Source organism: Phacochoerus africanus, chromosome 3 (assembly GCF_016906955.1).
Source record: "Phacochoerus africanus isolate WHEZ1 chromosome 3, ROS_Pafr_v1, whole genome shotgun sequence".
Classification (NCBI taxonomy): Eukaryota; Metazoa; Chordata; class Mammalia; order Artiodactyla; family Suidae; genus Phacochoerus; species Phacochoerus africanus.
In genome coordinates, this window is record NC_062546.1 from 186,341,626 (window position 1) to 186,358,695 (window position 17,070).

Here is a 17,070-nt window from a genome sequence, read left to right on the forward strand (position 1 = left end):
CATACCTAGCTACCACAACTGTCTGTCTGATTGTTGCCCCTTGAACTTCATATGCCCTTCCCACCTCTGGCTACCCGTAAATAACCACTTCTTCAAACGCTCTTGGAATTAGCTTTATCATCCTACTGGTTTCACCACTAATGGACAGAATAATCTCTGACCCCGTTTATTATTTTGTATGTGTATGCATCATGTTTTTAACTTTTGAAAATTTTAATCCAGTGTACATATATGATATAAAGAGTTCACGAAATAATACTTTTTCTTGCAATATTTTTTGTACTATTTTATTCTTTTCCATCTTATTAAAAAAAATTCACTAAATCTGATCTCAACTTGCAGTTTGAGAAATCCTACCTCAGCAGACTGGAGAGTGTGTGGGTGGTGGGGAGGGAGAAGGGTAGAATTGCATTAAAAAAAAAAAAACAAAAACCCTAATATTTAAATTTGTTTGGCTTCCTCCCTCCAGGAATCAGGTGACCCTGGACACAGGGCTGTTTTGTTGTTGCTGTTGTTTGTTCTACTTTTTTGTTTGGGGGATTTTTTTTTGCTCTTTCCTCGCTCAGCGCTCACAGTCCGGGATCAACCCCTGGGGCTCTTCGGAAAAGCCAGCAGCCAGTTTAATCTCAACAGCCGGTTCCTGGTCCCTCCGGGCTGAGGCGTTGCGGCTTTGGGGTGACGAGCCCGCTGAGCGTGAGGGCTGGTCTCACTGGGTGAGGCCTCCAGGTCTTGGAAGCCTCCCGGGCTACACTCCTGCCTGGAGTTCAGACCAAGCGAACTTCAAGTTCTCCTCGAGAGTTCGCCAAAGTGAAAGGTGGGGAGTCGCGGGAGAGGCGGCCATCGTCGGAGCTCTGTGGGTCCCCCTAAGTGCCCCTGTGCATCTTCTGCCTTGGCGTTGTCCGGCCCCTTCCCGAGCCTGGAGGCTGACAGTTGGAAAAGGGGGCTTCTGTGAGTTGGTTAAGTCCCGTTTGGAGAGACTGAAGACCGCGATGAAACCGGAGCAGTAAGGGGCCTGGCCAACCTTCGCCGGCCCACCCTGGGCTACCGGGGCCCTTGAACCCGCCCTTCCTGATTCGCCTTTGGGCGCGTTCGAGGCAGTCTGCACTCCAGATCTGAAGGTGCCGCAGGACAAGCCATGAATAGCATGGGTGCGCTGGGTGGCGCGAGGCTGCGGTGGGCGCTGCTGGGGACGCGAGTGCCCTTCCCTGCTCTGGGCTCACAGGGGGCCAGAGCCAAGGCCGCGATCCCCACCGCACTCCCGGCGGCCCAGACGGCGGAGGCTCCCGGAACCGGGCCTGGCGATCGGAGGCTGCGGAGCTTGAAGGAGCTTTCCGGGCCAGGGCGGCTGCGCCTCTTATTCCAACTGTTAGCACAAGGCTACGTTCTGCACTTACACCAGCTCCAGGTAACCCAGCAGGACCTCGCGCTCCGGGGATGCGGTGAGCTCGGGTCTGGAGAAGCTGGCGATGGGCAGACGTTAGACAAAAAGTGAAGGACACCAAAACTTGGCTCGGGAGAGACGGGGGCTCTAGTCGCCCACTGGAAATTTGTAGGGCTTACAAACCGAAATGAACAGGTCGCGGAGTGTGATGAAGCAGGAGGCACCGGCCAGGAGGTGATTTGGGGAGGCTAGTTTTAAAAGTGGACAGAGGCTGAAAGAGGAGGGAACGGTGTTGGTAAAAGGATGGCAGATGCCAGTGTATAAGCTGCCAGATGTTATAGAACCACTGTGGGGATATTGGCTACCACAGACTTCTTCCAAAGGAAATGGCTTCTGGAGGATTACAGCCGTTTAGCAGTTGGCAGGGTAAATTTCCCCTTAGCAGAAAAAAAAGTGTCACCTCTCAGGTAGTGAAAGCAAAATCGTTCACATTAAGGAGAAGGTAGATTTGTTATTAAAAAGTCGAAGTCCAGTAAGGTGGGTTTATCAACTCTGTGGAACTCTGATGAGAATCTGGGATGCATGGATAGCCCACTGCCAAGGGACAGAGAATGGCAAACGCAGCGTTGCTTAAGTTAGAGAGGTTTTAGGAAATGAACCAAAGAGGTTCCTGTGGGATCTGTCTTCCTGATGAATATTAACAAATATGAATGCACCCACTCTGCCCCAGGCATTGTTCCAAGAGCTGAGTTTCAGTGAGATGAGGCCAATACCTTCATGGGGATTGGTTATAAGCTCCTTTGAGGAAGAGGGAGGACAAGGGAGTAAACACATCGATGAACAGCTGATTTCAGAAAGAGAGCTTGAGTGCCCTGGGAAAAGCCAGTCCAGGGAGGAGTGGGACCTTTGATTCCCATGTGCCACCCAGGCACGTGTGTGGTTATCAGTGATTGATAAGAGGAATAGACAGGCCTTGGTTTGGGCTGGTGAACAAACTGGTTACAATGCAGCTGTGCTGGGCAGCAGTAAAAAAGGAGGAGAAGAAAAAATTTTTTTAATAAAAAATTTTAAAAATAAAGTAAGAGGAGTTTCCGTTCTGGCTCACTGGGTTGTGAACCCGACTAGCATCCATGAGGACGAGGGTTTGGTCCCTGGCCTTGCTCAGGGGATTAAGGATCCGGCATTGCCATAAGCTGCAGTGTAGACTGAAGACATGGCTCAGATCTGGCATTCCTGTGGCTGTGGTGTAGGCCGGCAGCTACTGCTCCGATTCCACCCCAGCCTGAGAACTTCTGTATGCTGCATGTGTGGCCCTAGAAAGAAAAGAAAAGAAAAGAAAAAAACAAAACAGGAGAATCGGTGGGGACTGAGGATAGGACAGGCCTTTGAGGAGGGTCTTGAAGGCCAGACGGAGGGCCCTAGTTCTGCTGAGGGGCCATGGAGGGAAGACGGCCTCCAAAGAACCCTGCCAGGTTATGGTGTGTGCGGTAGAACGGATTGGACAAGAGAGGTGGAGAGGGCTTCAGGTGACAAAGGCTTGGGTGTAGCAGTATCTGAGCCACCCCCAGGGAAAGCTGGACTGAGAGGGAAGGTGAGGGAGGAAACGACTATGAGGGTTTGAAGGTCCAAGTTGAGCAGTTTCTCTGCACCTGCCTGGACTGCTGCCGTCTCCCCCGGGGTCTTCTCAGTTGGGCTCCTGTCTCCAAGGCATGGTGGGCAGGTCACAAGGCACTCAGGGATGGCTAAGAAGTCATTTCTTGTGTACTCACCTCCAAGAAACCAGGTAAACCAAGAAACCAGAGTGCTGAATGCTTCCCCTGCTTGATTTAACCTCTAGAATTGCGAGAGGCCCTCAAGGGTGGGGACTAAGGATTTCTCATCATTTCTCAGGGAGCGTTTCCTATGAAGTTTTGCACAGGATTATCTCTACAGCACTAACTACCAAGAAATTCTAAAAGGCCCTAGAAAGTCACATATTCCTGAGAAAGCCAGGAGTATGTGACCTTCTAAAGGAGAGGCCAGGACTCAGGTGTAGGAAGGCCTCCTGGCTCTAGCTTTTGTGTCTCAAAGCTCGGGAGTCACATGAACCTGTGCTGCTCCATGGGAAATAAATAGGGCTAATAAGTCCTTCCCCCTCTGTGTGGCTGGTGTGGGTTAGTGAAGGGCAGAGTGCTGCACATCTATAAAAGCCAGTTAATACCCCTATGGAGAAAGAGAATGCGTCCAGTGACTCACTTTTTGTATCAGTTCAAATCCGTTTGGTTGCTGCTTACCCTGGCTTAAACCATAAAACAGCTTTAGTAGTTTATATAACTCAGTTTATATAACTGAGACGTCTAAGAGTTGGGTGCCCTTCAGGTATAGTTTGCTCTAGAGATTCCTGAGACCATCAAAATTACAGTTTGGGTCTCCTGAAATTCTCTTGGCTCTGCCGTCTCGCGGGATTTCGTTGACTAACCTGAGTTGATTGCCCATTCCAGAACCAACCATAGTAGCCATAGACTCATGCAGACTCACCCCTAAAGCTGCAGTTGGGGTCCCTGCCACTGAAACAGGTAGCTACTGCACAAGGAGCAGGAGTGGAATTGATATAAGGACAGCTGACCATAGTGTCCCCTGCACCCCCAGTTGTCAAAAACTGCGTATCACACATAAAATGAATAAAATCAGCTTAGGGAAGCATTGTAGGACTTTAAGGGGTTGGAGACATGTGAAAGCCATGCTAGTCCGTAAATGCCAATTCTTTTCTGTTTTCTAGCTAAAATAATGGCAAGAGTGCTGAAAAGATAAAATGTGACATATGTTAAATTTATATGTGAATTTTTAACAAATTGGTATCTTTCCAAGATGTCGACCCTGAGAATGATGAGATCAGCCATCCTGTAGCTCTAATTTGTAAACTGCCTGGGTTGGTGACCCCTCTTGTGTCCCCCAAATGTCTCCTGTACATAGTATTTGTCGTTTCATGCATCAAGTTTCTATAGATAGAAATAGAGATATAGTTAAAAACTTTTTTTTCTCGTGATGAGAACTTTTAAGATTTACTTTTTTTTTTTTTAAGCAACTTTCAAATGTACAATACAGTGTTGTTTTAATCACCATACTGGGCATTACATCCCAGGTTGTAATCCTGTAATCTCCCCTTACTTATTTTATAACTAGAAGGTTTTAGTTTTTGACCACCTTCACCCATTTTGCCCCCCTCCTATCCCCCACCTCTGGCAACCACTAGTCAGTTCCCTATATGTATAAGTTTTATTTTGTTTCATTTTTAGATTTCACCTGCACATGAGATCATTCAGTATTTGTTTTTCTTAATGACTTATTTCACCTAACTTAATTCTCTCAAGGTCCATCCGTGTTGTAAATGCATAAACAGCAGGATTTCCTTCTTTTTATGGCCGAATGATGTTTTGGTGTGTATGTGCCGTTTTCATTATCCATTTATCCGTTGATGGGCACTTAGGTTGCTTCCTTGTCTTGGCTATTATAAATAATGCTACAGTAAATGTGGGGGTACATTTATCTTTTTTTAGTATTTTCATTTTCTTTGGATAAATACTCAGAAGTGGGACTGCTGGATCATTTTGTAATTCTTTTTTCAATTTTCTGAGGAACCACCATACTGTTTTCTATAGTAGCTACACCAATTTACATTCCCACCAACAGTGCACAAAAGTTCCCTTTTCTCCATATCCTTGACAACTCTTTTTTTTTTTTTTCCGTCTTTTAGCCATTCTAACAGGGGTGAGATGATATTGTAGTTTTGGTTTGGATTCCCTTTGATTGCCATTGATGAATGATATTGAGTACTTTGTCATTTACCTGTTGGCCATCTGTATGGGAAAATGTCAATTCAGATCCTCTGCTTATCTTTTAAATGGATTTTGTTTCTTTTGCTATTGAGTTATGTGACTTCATATATTTTGGATATTAACCCTTATCAGATATATGATTTGCAAATATTTTCTCCTATTCAGTAGGTTGCCTTATCATTTTATTGATGGTCTCCTTTGCTGAGCAGAGCTATTTTAGTTTAATGTAGTCCCACTTATTTATTTTTGCTTTTGTTTGCCTTAGCTTTTGGTGTCAAATCCAAGAAATCATCATCCGGACTGATGTCAAAGGGCTTACCACTTATATTTTCTTTTGGAAGTTTTACGGCTTCAGGTCCTATGTTCAAGTCAAATCATTTTGAGTTAATTTTTGTGTATGGTATAAGATAGTAATCCAATTTCATTCTTTTGCATGTGGCTATCCAGTTTTCCCAACACCATTTGTTGAAGAGATGGTCCTTTCTCCATTATGTATTCTTGGCTCCCTTGCCATAAATTAATTTGCCATACATATGTGTGTTTATTTCTGGACTCTCTATTCTATTCCACTAATCTTTGTGTGTGCGTTTATGCCAATATCATATGGTTTTGATAACTCTAGCTTTGTAGTATAGTTTGTTTTTTAAAATTTTTATTTATAGTTGATTTACAATGTTCTGTCAGTTTCTGCTGTACAGAAGAGTGACCCAGTTAAACATATTTATACATTCTTTTTTTCACATTATCCACCATCATGTTCCATCACAAGTGATTAGATATAGTTCCCTGTGCTCTACAGCAGGATCTCATTGCTTATCCATTCCAAATGCAGCAGTTTGCATCTACCTGTAATATAGTTTGAAATTAGGAAGTTTGATTGCCTCCAGCTTTGTTCTTCTTTCTCAAGATTGCTTAGATATTTGGGGTCATTTGTAGTTCCATACAAATTTTAGGATGGTTTATTTCTGTGAAAATTGCCATTGGAATTTTAATAAGAATTAGAGTGAATCTATAGATTGGTTTGTGCAGTGTGGACATTTTAACATTATTAATTTTTCCAAGTCATAAGCATGGAATATTTTTTCATTTATTTGTGTCTTCTTTAATTTCTTTCTTCATTGTCATAGTTTTCTGTATACAAGTCTTTCACCTCCTTGGTTAAACTCATTCCCAGGCATTTTATTCTTTTTGATTCGATTGTAAATGGGAGTGTTTTCTTTCTTTTTTTTTTGAGAATGTTTTCTTAATTTCTCTTTCTGATAGTTTGATATTAGTGTATAGAAATACAACTGATTTTGATATATTGATTTTGTATCTTGCAGCTTTACCAAATTCATTTTTTAGTTTTAACAGGGTTTTGTTTGTTTGTGGAGTCTTCAGGGTTTTCTGTATATAATGTCATGTCATTTGTAAATGGTGATTGTTTTACTTCTTCCTTTCTGATTTGGATGCTTTTTATTTCTTTTTCTTCCTTAATTGCTCTGGCTAGGACTTCCACTACTATGTTGAATAAAAGTGTTAAGAGCAAGCACCCTTGTCTTGTTCCTACAGCAAAAGCTTTCAGCTTTTACTATTGACTATGATGTTATCTGTGGGCTTGTCATATATGGGCTTTACTGTGTTAAGGTACATTCTCTCTATCCACTTTTGTGAGAGTTTTTAATCATAAATGGATGTGGAATTTTGTCAAATACCTTTCTACATCTATTGGGTTTTTTCATTTTTTTGTTTTGTTTTGTTTCTCTTTTTTCCCCTTTATTTTGTTTCATTTTATTTTTATTTTCTACATCTATTGTGATGATGGTATGATTTTTATCTTTTATTTTCTTAATGTGTTGTATCACATTGATTTATTTGCAGATGTTGAACCATCCCTGCATCCCTGGAATAAATCCCTCTTGATCATGGTGTACTTTTTTAAATGTACTGTTGAATTTGGTTTGTAACATTTGTTGAAGATTTTTTCATTTATGTTCATCGGGGATATTGGCCTGTAATTTTCTTTTCTTTTTCTTTCTTTCTTTCTTTTCTTTCTTTCTTTCTTTCTTTCTTTCTTTTTTTTTTTTTTTGCCACTCCCATGGCATGTAGAAGTTCCCAGGCCAGTGATAGAATCTGCACCACAACAGTGAAAATACTGGATCCTTAACCTCCTGAGCCAACAGGGAATCCTGTAATTTTCTTTTCTTGTAGTGTCCTTGTCTGGTTTTATTATTAGGGAAATTCCAGCCTCATAAAATGAGTTTGGAAATTCCCCCCACACTTATATTTTTTGGAAGAGTTTGAGAGAGATTGGTATTAATTTTTCTTTAAATGTTTGGTAAAATCCACCAGTGAAGCCATCTGGTCTTTGGCTTTTATTTGTTAGGAGGTTTTGATGACTGTTTCAATCTTTTTGCAGTAATTGATATGCTCGGATTTTTCTCTTTTTTCATGATATGGTCTTTGTATGATGTAAGTTAGGTATTTATTCATTTCTTCTAGGTTGTCTGATATGTTGGCATATAATTGTTTACAGTAGTCTCTTGTGATCCTTTTGGTTTTTGTGGTATCAGCTGTAATGTCTCCTCTTTAATTTATTATTTTATTTATCTGAGCTCTCTTTTCTTCTTGCTGAGTCTAGCTAAAGGTTTGTTTATTTTGTTTAGCTTTTTAAAACTCCAGCTCTTTGTTTCACTGATCTTTTCTACTATCGTTTTAGTCTTTATTTAATTTTTTTAAAAGTATAATTGATTTACAGTGTGGTGCCAATTTCTGCTATACAGCAAGTGACTCAGTCATACATCTATATACATTCTTTTTTATATTATTTTCTATCATGGTCTATCCCAGGAAATTGGATATAGTTCCCTGAGCTATACAGTAGGACCTTATTGTCCATCCATTCTAAATGTCATAGTTTGCATCTATTAACCTCAAACTCCCAGTCCATCCCATTCCCTCCATCATCTTCCTTGGCAGCCATAAGTCTATTCTCCATGTCTGTGTGTCTGTTTCTGTTTTGCATATAGGTTCATTTGTGACTCATTTTAGATTCCATATGTAAGTGATATCATATGGTATTTGTCCTCTTTCTGACTTACTTCGCTTAGTATGATTATCTATATTGTATCCATGTTGCCACAAATGGCATTTTCACTGTTTTTTTTATTGGCTGAGTAGTATTCCATTGCATCTATGTACTATGTCTTTTTTTTTATTCTTTTTTTTTCACATTGCCCTCCATCATGTTCCATCACAAGTGATCAGATATAGTTTCCTGGGCTATACTGCAGAATCTCATTGCTTATCCATTCCGAATACAATAGTTTGCATCTACTAAGCCCAAACTTCCAATCCCTCCCACTCCCTCCCCCTCCCTCTTGGAAACCACAAATCTGTTCTTCATGTCCACGAGTTTGTTTCTTTTCTGTAGATAGGTTCATTGTGCCATATATTAGATTCCAGATATAAGTGATATTATATGATATTTGTCTTTCTCTTTCTGGCTTACTTCACTTAGTATGAGAGTCTATAGTCCCACCATGTTGCTGCAGATGGCATTATTTTGTTCTTTTTTATGGCTGAGTAGTATTCCACTGTGTGTATGTACCACATCTTCTTAATCCACTCATCTGTTGATGGAGATTTAGGTTGTTTTGGTGTCTTAGCTATTGTGAACAATGCTGCAACGAACATGGGGGTGCATGTATCTTTTTTTTTTTTGGTCTCTTTTGTCTTTTTAGGTCCACACCCATGGCATATGGAGGTTCCCAGGCTAGAGGTCAAATTAGAGCTACAGCTGCCGGCCTACACCACAGCCACAGCAATGCCAGATCCAAGCCACGTCTTTGACCTACACCACAGCTCATGACAACACCAGATCCTTAACCCACTAAATAAGGCCAGAGATCAAACCCACAACCTCATGGTTCCTAGTCAGATTTGTTTCCGCTGCACCATAATGGGAACTCGGCATGTATCTTTTTGAATTATAACTTTGTCTGGATATATGCCCAGGAATGGGATTGCTGGATCATATGCTAGTCTTTATTTAATTTATTTCTTCTTGGATCTTTGTTGTTTCCTTTCTTCTACTAACTTTAGGTTAGTTTTTCCATCTATTTCTAGTCCCTTGAGGTGTAAAGTTAGATTATTTATTTGAGATCTTTCTTGTTTTTTAATGCAGGCATTTATTGCTATGAACTTCCTTCTTAGAACTCCTTTTGCTGCTTCCCATAAGTTCTGGTTTTTACCACTCTTCGCATCCTTTTCCTGAAGCCTCTGTTCCCACTCCCCACGGGACATCAGCATCAAAGGCTTTGTTCTGCCCAGCACAGAAGATGTCGTTTCCAGCTCTGGCAGCTCCAGCAGCTCCACCACCAAGTCAGCTTCCTTGCTTGTCTGCAGTTCGGCTGGCGGCATGAGCAGCCCCATCATGACTCTGAGAAGGTTACTCTCTGTCTGAATGTTCCCTCCTGCTTGGTCTCCCTTACTGCTTGATCTGCCCTGCAATATGCGCACACCACTGCCATGTCAGTGCTCCTAAAAGCATGTTTGGTTAACTGCTTCCCTGCCCAGGAATCCCCATGGGGCCTGGGGTATCAGCTTTAAATTCCTCAAGAAGATATTTGAGGCTTCAGCCTCCTTTTCTCAGGCTTTTCTCTCTTTAAGTTTTGGTATGTTATGTTTTCCATTTTTATTAATATTAAGTTATTTTTTGTTTGTTTGCTTTCCTTTTGATTTCTTCTTTGACCTAGTGGTTACTCAGTAACATGTTGTTTAATCTCCATGTATTTGTGAATTTTCCAGTTTTCTGTCTGCAGTTGATTTCTAGTTTCCTACCATTGTGTGGGAAAAGATCCCTGATTAGATTTCAGTCTTCTTAAATTTATTAAGATTTGTTTTGTGGCCTAACATATGATTTATCCTGGACAATGTTCCATGTGTGCTTGAAAAAGAATGTGTATTCTGTTGCTTTTGGGTGGGATGTTCTGTATGTATTAAGTTCATCTGGTCTAATATGTCATTTAAGGCCAATGTTTCCATATTGATTTCTTGTCTGGATGATGTATCCACTGGATGAAGAGGGGTATTAAAATCTTCTAGTGTTATTGCATTGCTATCTGTTTCTCCCTTTAGCTCTATTATATAAGTGCATGTTTCTTTTCTTTCTTTCTTTCTTTCTTTCTTTCTTTCTTTCTTTCTTCTTTCTTTCTTTCTTTCTTTCTTTCTTTCTTTCTTTCTTTCTTTTTTTGTCTTTTTGTCTTTTTAGGGCTGCACCTGTGGCATATGGAAGTTCCCAGGCTAGGGGTCTAATCAGAGCTGTAGCTGCCAGCCGACAGCACAGCCATAGCAATGCCAGATCCCAGCCACGTCTGTGACCTACACCACAGCTCACAGCAATGCTGGATCCTTAACCCACTGAGCAAGGCCAGGGATTGAACCCACAACCTCATGGTTCCTAATCAGATTCATTTCTGCTGCACCATGATGGGAACTCCTATAAGTGCATGTTTCTTATCATTACTTGTTTATATGGCTTAGAGACAGGGCTGTGAAGCTCTAAAGGCTGGGTCTATGTCTTTACCATCTCTGTGTCCCCCCCATCCCTAGTGCCAGGCACAGTTCTGGAGACAGGGAAGGTTCTCAGTAGTGTCTGATAGATGAATACACCTCATGCACAAGTCAAAGGGCTGTGAATGGTACTGAGCAGTGGCTACATCTGGTGGTAAATTTTTTGAGGCTCTTCTCAGCTCCCTGATCTGGGCTGTTTAGCATAAGATAGAGTGGAAAAGAGAGAGTGAAGTGGGAAGTTTGGCTAAGCCTGGAGCTTCAGCTCTCAGCTTTTCAGGTTCAGAAACTAAATTTTGTCAGTACATTCAGCATGGGTAGACTACTGGGGACAGACCCACACTGGCCAAAACCACAGAAACAAATTGTGGATTAGAGTGTTTATTTACAAAAGTTAGCCCTCCCAGGGATCATAATACCCTATCACATAGAAGCCCCCTATTCTAGTTACTCCTACCTAACAAAGTATCCCAAACATAATGGCTTATACTCTCATGATTTTATGGATCAGGAATTTGGGCAGTGCCCATCAGAAATGGCTTGTCTCTGCTTTACAGTTATGTGGGGCTTTAGTTTGAATGGCTGAAGATGGCTGGGATGGCTCAAGTGGGGCCATAGTTTTGGCCTCAGGTCTGACTTTTGGCTGGCTTCCTCAGCTTTTCTCCGTGTCACATCTTCTGGGGCTGAAATTTCCAAGATGGCTTCTTCGATTGCATGTCGGGTGCCTGGGCTCTTTTGGCCAGAACAGCTGAGTATCCACGAGGCTAACCTGGTGATGGGGGGAGCACAGTCTCTTGATAGTCACACTTCTTACAGGGTGCTGTTAACCCTCAGAGTGAATAATCCAAGCGACAGAATGTGGAATTTGCCAGTTTCTTAAGGCCCGTGTCCAGAAACTAGCATGGCATCATTTCTGCTGTATTCTATATTCTACCCATCAAAGCAGTTACAGAGCCCACCCAGACTCTAGAGGAGAAGATGTAGACCTGAACTTTCAATGAGAGAAATGGCAACGAATCTGTGTCCCTGTTTTTGTTTTTGTTTTGTTTTGCTTTTTTTTAGGGCCATACCCTCGGCATATGGAAGTTCCCAGGCTAGGGGTTTAATCAGAGTTATAGCTGCTGACCTACACCACAGCCACAGCAACGAGGGATCCCCAGCCCACTGAGTGAGGCCAGGGATCGCACCTGCATCCTAGAGTCCAGGTACTAGGAAGAGGAATTAGGAACTACATCGGTGGAATGCTTGGTGTGCAGTGACCTCAAACTATAGCAGTTAAGTACAATTGTATGGAAGGAAATTTCATCTAAAAACCTGGTTGAATGTGCTTTTCTAGTTCCTGTCCATTAGATTAAGCATCTCTTTTCAGAGATAAATGCTGCCTATTTTTGCTGTTTGGCTCCTTCTTCTGGGTTTTGTTTTGCTTTGTTTTGTTTTTCCTTAACTATTTTATTTTTTATTTTAATTTAATTTTATTTTATTTTTAAAAATTATTTCACCAATACATTTTTATCCTCCAGTTACACATACATGTACACATTCTATTTTCCCCCATTATCATGCTTCATCATAAGTGGCTAGACATAGTTCCCAGTGCTACACAGCAGGATCTCATTGCTAATCCATTCCAAAGGCAATAGTTTACATCCATTAGCCCCAAGCTCCCAATCCACCCCACTCCCTCCTCCATCCCCTTGGCAACCACAAATCTATTCTCCAAGTCCATGATTATCTTTTCTGTGGAAAGCATCATTTATGCTGTATATTAGATTGCAGATATAAGTGATATCATATGGTATTTGTCTTTCTCTTTCTGACTTACTTCACTCAGCATGAGAGTCTCTAGTTCCATCCATGTTGCTGCAAAAGGCATGATTTTGTTCTTTTTTATGGCTGAGTAGTATTCCATTATGTATATATACCACCTCTTCCGAATCCAATCATCTGTCAATGGGCATTTGGGTTGTTTCCATGTCTTGGTTATTGTGAGTAGTGATGCAATGAACATGTGGATGCATGTGTCTTTTTTAAGGAAAGTTTTGTCCAGATAGATGCCCAAGAATGGGATTGCTGGGTCATATGGTAGTTCTATGTATAGATTTCTAAGATACCTCCATACTGTTCTCCATAGTAGTTGTACCAGCTTACCTTCCCACCAACAGTGCAGGAGGATTCTCTTTTCTCCACACCCCCTCGAGCATTTGTTATTTGTGGATTTATTAATGATGGCCATTCTGACTGGTCTGAGGTGGTATCTCATGGTAGTTTTGATTTGCATTTCTCTAATAATCAGTGATGTTGAGCATTTTTTCATGTGCTTGTTGGCCATCTGTACATCTTCCTTGGAAAAATGTCTATTCGGGTCTTTTTCCCATTTTTCAATTGGGTTGTTGGCTTTTTTGCTGTTGAGTTGTACAAGCTGCTTGTTTGTTCTAGAGATTAAGCCCTTGTCAGTTGCATCATTTGAAACTATTTTCTCCCATTCCGTAAGCTGTCTTTTTGTTTTCTTTTTGGTCTCCCTTGCTGTGCAAAATCTTGTCAGTTTGATTAAGTCCCACTGGTTTATTTTTGCTTTTATTTCTGTTGCTTTGGGAGACTGGTCTGAGAAAATATTCATGAGGTTGATGTCAGAGAATGTTTTGCCTGTGTTCTCTTCCAGGAGTTTGATGGTGTCTTATGTTTAAATCTTTAAGCCATTTTGAGTTTATTTTTGTGAAGAAGGAACACTCCCAAAGACATTCTGTGACATCACCCTAATTCTTCTGGGTTTTGTAACAGCTACTCCCATCCTGTTAACGCATTCTTTCTCCACTTTGGCTAATACTGTTGATTAGGTGGATTTTCTTTCCCAGTACTCATGTTGCCACCAAGCCATCTAGAGATTATCCTCCAGTTACCTTGACTTGGCTTCAGTGTTTTTCAGTCTCATCTGGCAGACATTTACAGATTGTCCTTGAGCCTCTGGAAGAATTGAGTAAAATTGCCTTTAATGCCTCAGGGATGGGAAACTTTAAACTAAGTATTAAGGCATAAAGTGTGAATCATGCCAATTTAGCAAATGCATTGCCAGAAGTTTTATCTTATGGATAAAATTCTATGGTCAAAGAAATATTCCAGACTATTCAAGATAGCAGTATTTCTGATTGGGAAATCTTAGAAGGACTTACATGTCCCAGTAGGGGACTAATTAAATAAATTATAGTGCATTCATACAAAGGAATTTTATGCAGCCATTAAAAAGAATAGATCTTTGTGTAAAAATACAAATCGCTTGCTAAGAGATGGGAAGTAAAGCGCAAAACTACAACGTGCCATCATTTGTGGATAAAAAGTGTGAGGGATAGGCATTCTCTTGTGGCCCAGTGGGTTAAGGATCTGGCGTTGTCACTGAAGCAGCCTGGGTTGCCGCTGTGGCACCAATTGGATCCCTGGCCTGGGCACTTGCACATGCCACAGGCATGGCCAAAAAAAATAAAAATAAAATGTCTCTGTCTCTGGGAGGACACTCAAGAAATTGGTAATGATGGTTACCTCTGTATAGGGTGTAGGAGTCTTGGAGTCTGGAGGTAAAAGTTAGGAGGAAGATTTTTTTAATTTTAATTTTTTTGTGGCAAGACTACTATGGACCTCCCACCCGAGGTTTCTCTGCTTCATCTTGCCCAGGCATAGTTCACCATCTTTTAGGTCTTTTTGTACCTTCTGTACTGTTTGTATTTTAACAATGTACATATAGGTATTACCTTTTACAATTTAAAAAACGATAACAAAAGAACAGAGAGCCTGAGATCAAAGGAAGGCCGACCTAGTGCTTCCTAGTCCAACATAATATTTTGAGGACTTCTGATGGTCCTTCTTCTGGTACTTCTGTCTGGCTCTGAGTCCTTACCTTTTTGTTTTTATCCTTTGGCCACGTCCATGGCTTGCAGAAGTTCCCGGGCCAGGGATAGAACCTGCGCCATAGCAACAACCTGAGCTACAGCTTGACAACAGCCATATCCTTAACCTGCTGAGCCATCAAGGAGCTCCTGGGTCCTTACTTTTGATGTCCACTTCTGCATCTGCATCCTCTTTTTAGCTCTGCATCTGTTGCTGATCATCTTCTCCTTGTTCTTGGAATATTCGCATTGTTGCAATCCAGCCAGTACAGCTTATAGGCAAAGATGTGCTGAGTGTACTAGGTTTGCCTCTGGGTATCTGAGGGGTGTGGGTAGGGGGTGGGAAATGCTTCTGTCTTCCTGGCATTCTCTCTGAGGGCATCCCAGGTATTGTCTCTGTTGAATTACTCTTAGATTTTCCTCTGCTCTCAGCCCATCGTTTCTCTGCAGTGCAAAATCAGAGGGAAATTCTTAATATCCAACTATCTGGCACTAACCTTATGGCAGTTCTTCTGTCTTGCATGAAAACAGATGTTTTTACGGTTATTGAAATAATGGCTGCACACATGTGCAAAAATCATTTTTTTGTAGCTTTGTTTGTAAAATCAAAAATTCAGAAACATGGTACGTGCCCACCAGTAGGATAAATAGATTGTGATATAGTTGTACAATGGAACACTAGGCAGTAGTCATAATTAATGCACAAGATGTTTATATATCAATATAGAACTTGGGGGAGGGATAAATTAGGAGTTGGGGATTTATAGATACACGATGCTATATATAAAATTAACAGCAGTGGGCTACTGTATAGCACAGGGAACTGTATTCAGTATCTTGTAATAACCTATAGTGGAAGAGAATCTGAAAGAAAAATATGTACTTGAATCATTTTGCTGTACACCAGAAACTAACACAACATTGTAAATCAACTATACTTCAATTAAAAAAAAATTGTATATTTGGACCACAGAGTGGGATAGGAAAATATTGTCCTACTGCAGAATAATCCATAAACTACTTGAAAGTAAATAGCCTCAGAGTTTAAAAAAGAGGCGTGAACCATGTCGTGATCAAAAATGTTGGTTTGCTCGGAGGCCCAGCCACTCTTCTGAGAGAGCTCCCTGAGGGAAGGTCAGACAGGAGTCCTGGAAGCGAACCCTGGCTGGGACAGCTTAAAGCTCTAACCCGCCCCCACCCTTACCCCCCAGAGGCACTGTGCTAATGGCCCTGATGAAAACAAATAGTTCTGTGGGGCCACAGCTGCCTCTGACACTGGTTGGGGGCCAGCTTGATTCAGAAGCATGGTGGAGGGTGAAGCATCAAATTTCTTATTCAACAACAACAAAAAAGAACTCAGAACCAAAGCTGAGTAGGGAATGATATGCACTGTAGAATACTATTTCTGTAAATTAAAAACCACATGAAAATTGTATAGACTATCACTCTATCCATATATCTGTAGTACAATTACATCAACAGCAACAGAAAGGACACACTTCAAATTCAGGGTAGTGGTTACCCTGGGGAGGGGAGGACAAAGGGAAAGATAAGAAGGGGACTTTGAATCTGAAATGCTTTCATTAAAAAAAAAAAAAAAGATTTGAAGCAAATATGACAGATATTAACATGGGTGTTTATAATATTTTTTCTTTGGTTATCCACATTAAAATATTCAGAATAAAACATACAAGTAATCCTTCTCAGCCTGAATCCAAATGGTGCCACCGGCTTAGTCTGATCTTGGAGGAAGAGCATTCAAGGCAAGGTTCAGAGCAGGGAGAACTTGGGAATGCTGTTAATTATTTAGCACCTTCTGTCACATAGAAATGTGAATTCCACTCGTGTGAGGGGGTTGGGGCTGAAGTCCCGATGACATTTGGACAGCACTGAGACACAGCCCTCCCAGCTGGACTCCTCTTCACCTTTGACCCTGAATGATGCCTTCTTTCTGACATCTGTCAGCATAGGCAAAAGAGTGGCCTATGCCTGAGGTTACAGCTCTCCTTCAGTGTATCCAGCTGATGGCAGCCAGCTTTTCAAGACAGTTTGTGTTGGAGAGTTTCCTTTTGTCCTCAGGACTATTTACTTGCTGTTTTAGTGTTGGTTTCCTGGGCTGAGAGCCTCCCTGAGGAACCTACTATCAGTAAACTAAACAGACCACTGAGTCAAAAAACAGAACATGACGATGCCATGTCATTTTTTTAGATTTAAGATGATTTTAATGTTTTTTTTTCTTGTAACAGCTTTATTGAAATATAGTCACATCCCATGCAATTCACCCATTGTGCATTTCAGTAGTTTTTAGTATATTCACAGAGTTGTACAACCATTGCCACATCACATTGCCATTTTGAATATTTTCATCACCCCAGAAAGAAACCTGGTACTTTGGCGGGAGCTCCCTGTCCCCTATTCCCTCATCTGTCCCTGGCAACCACTAAACTA

At 41.3% G+C, this 17,070-nt stretch overlaps 1 protein-coding gene across 1 annotated transcript in view; it reads left to right on the forward strand.

The window, feature by feature from the left end:
• Positions 1-474: 474 nt before the first annotated feature.
• LOC125123562 (sterol 26-hydroxylase, mitochondrial) overlaps positions 475-17,070 on the forward strand; it is a 42,356-nt gene continuing 25,760 nt past the window's right edge. Inside the window, exon 1 of the mRNA XM_047773525.1 lies at positions 475-1,405. Within this exon, the coding sequence (XP_047629481.1) occupies positions 1,136-1,405 (270 nt within the window). The 5' untranslated portion in view covers positions 475-1,135. The remainder of the gene's footprint in view (positions 1,406-17,070) is intronic.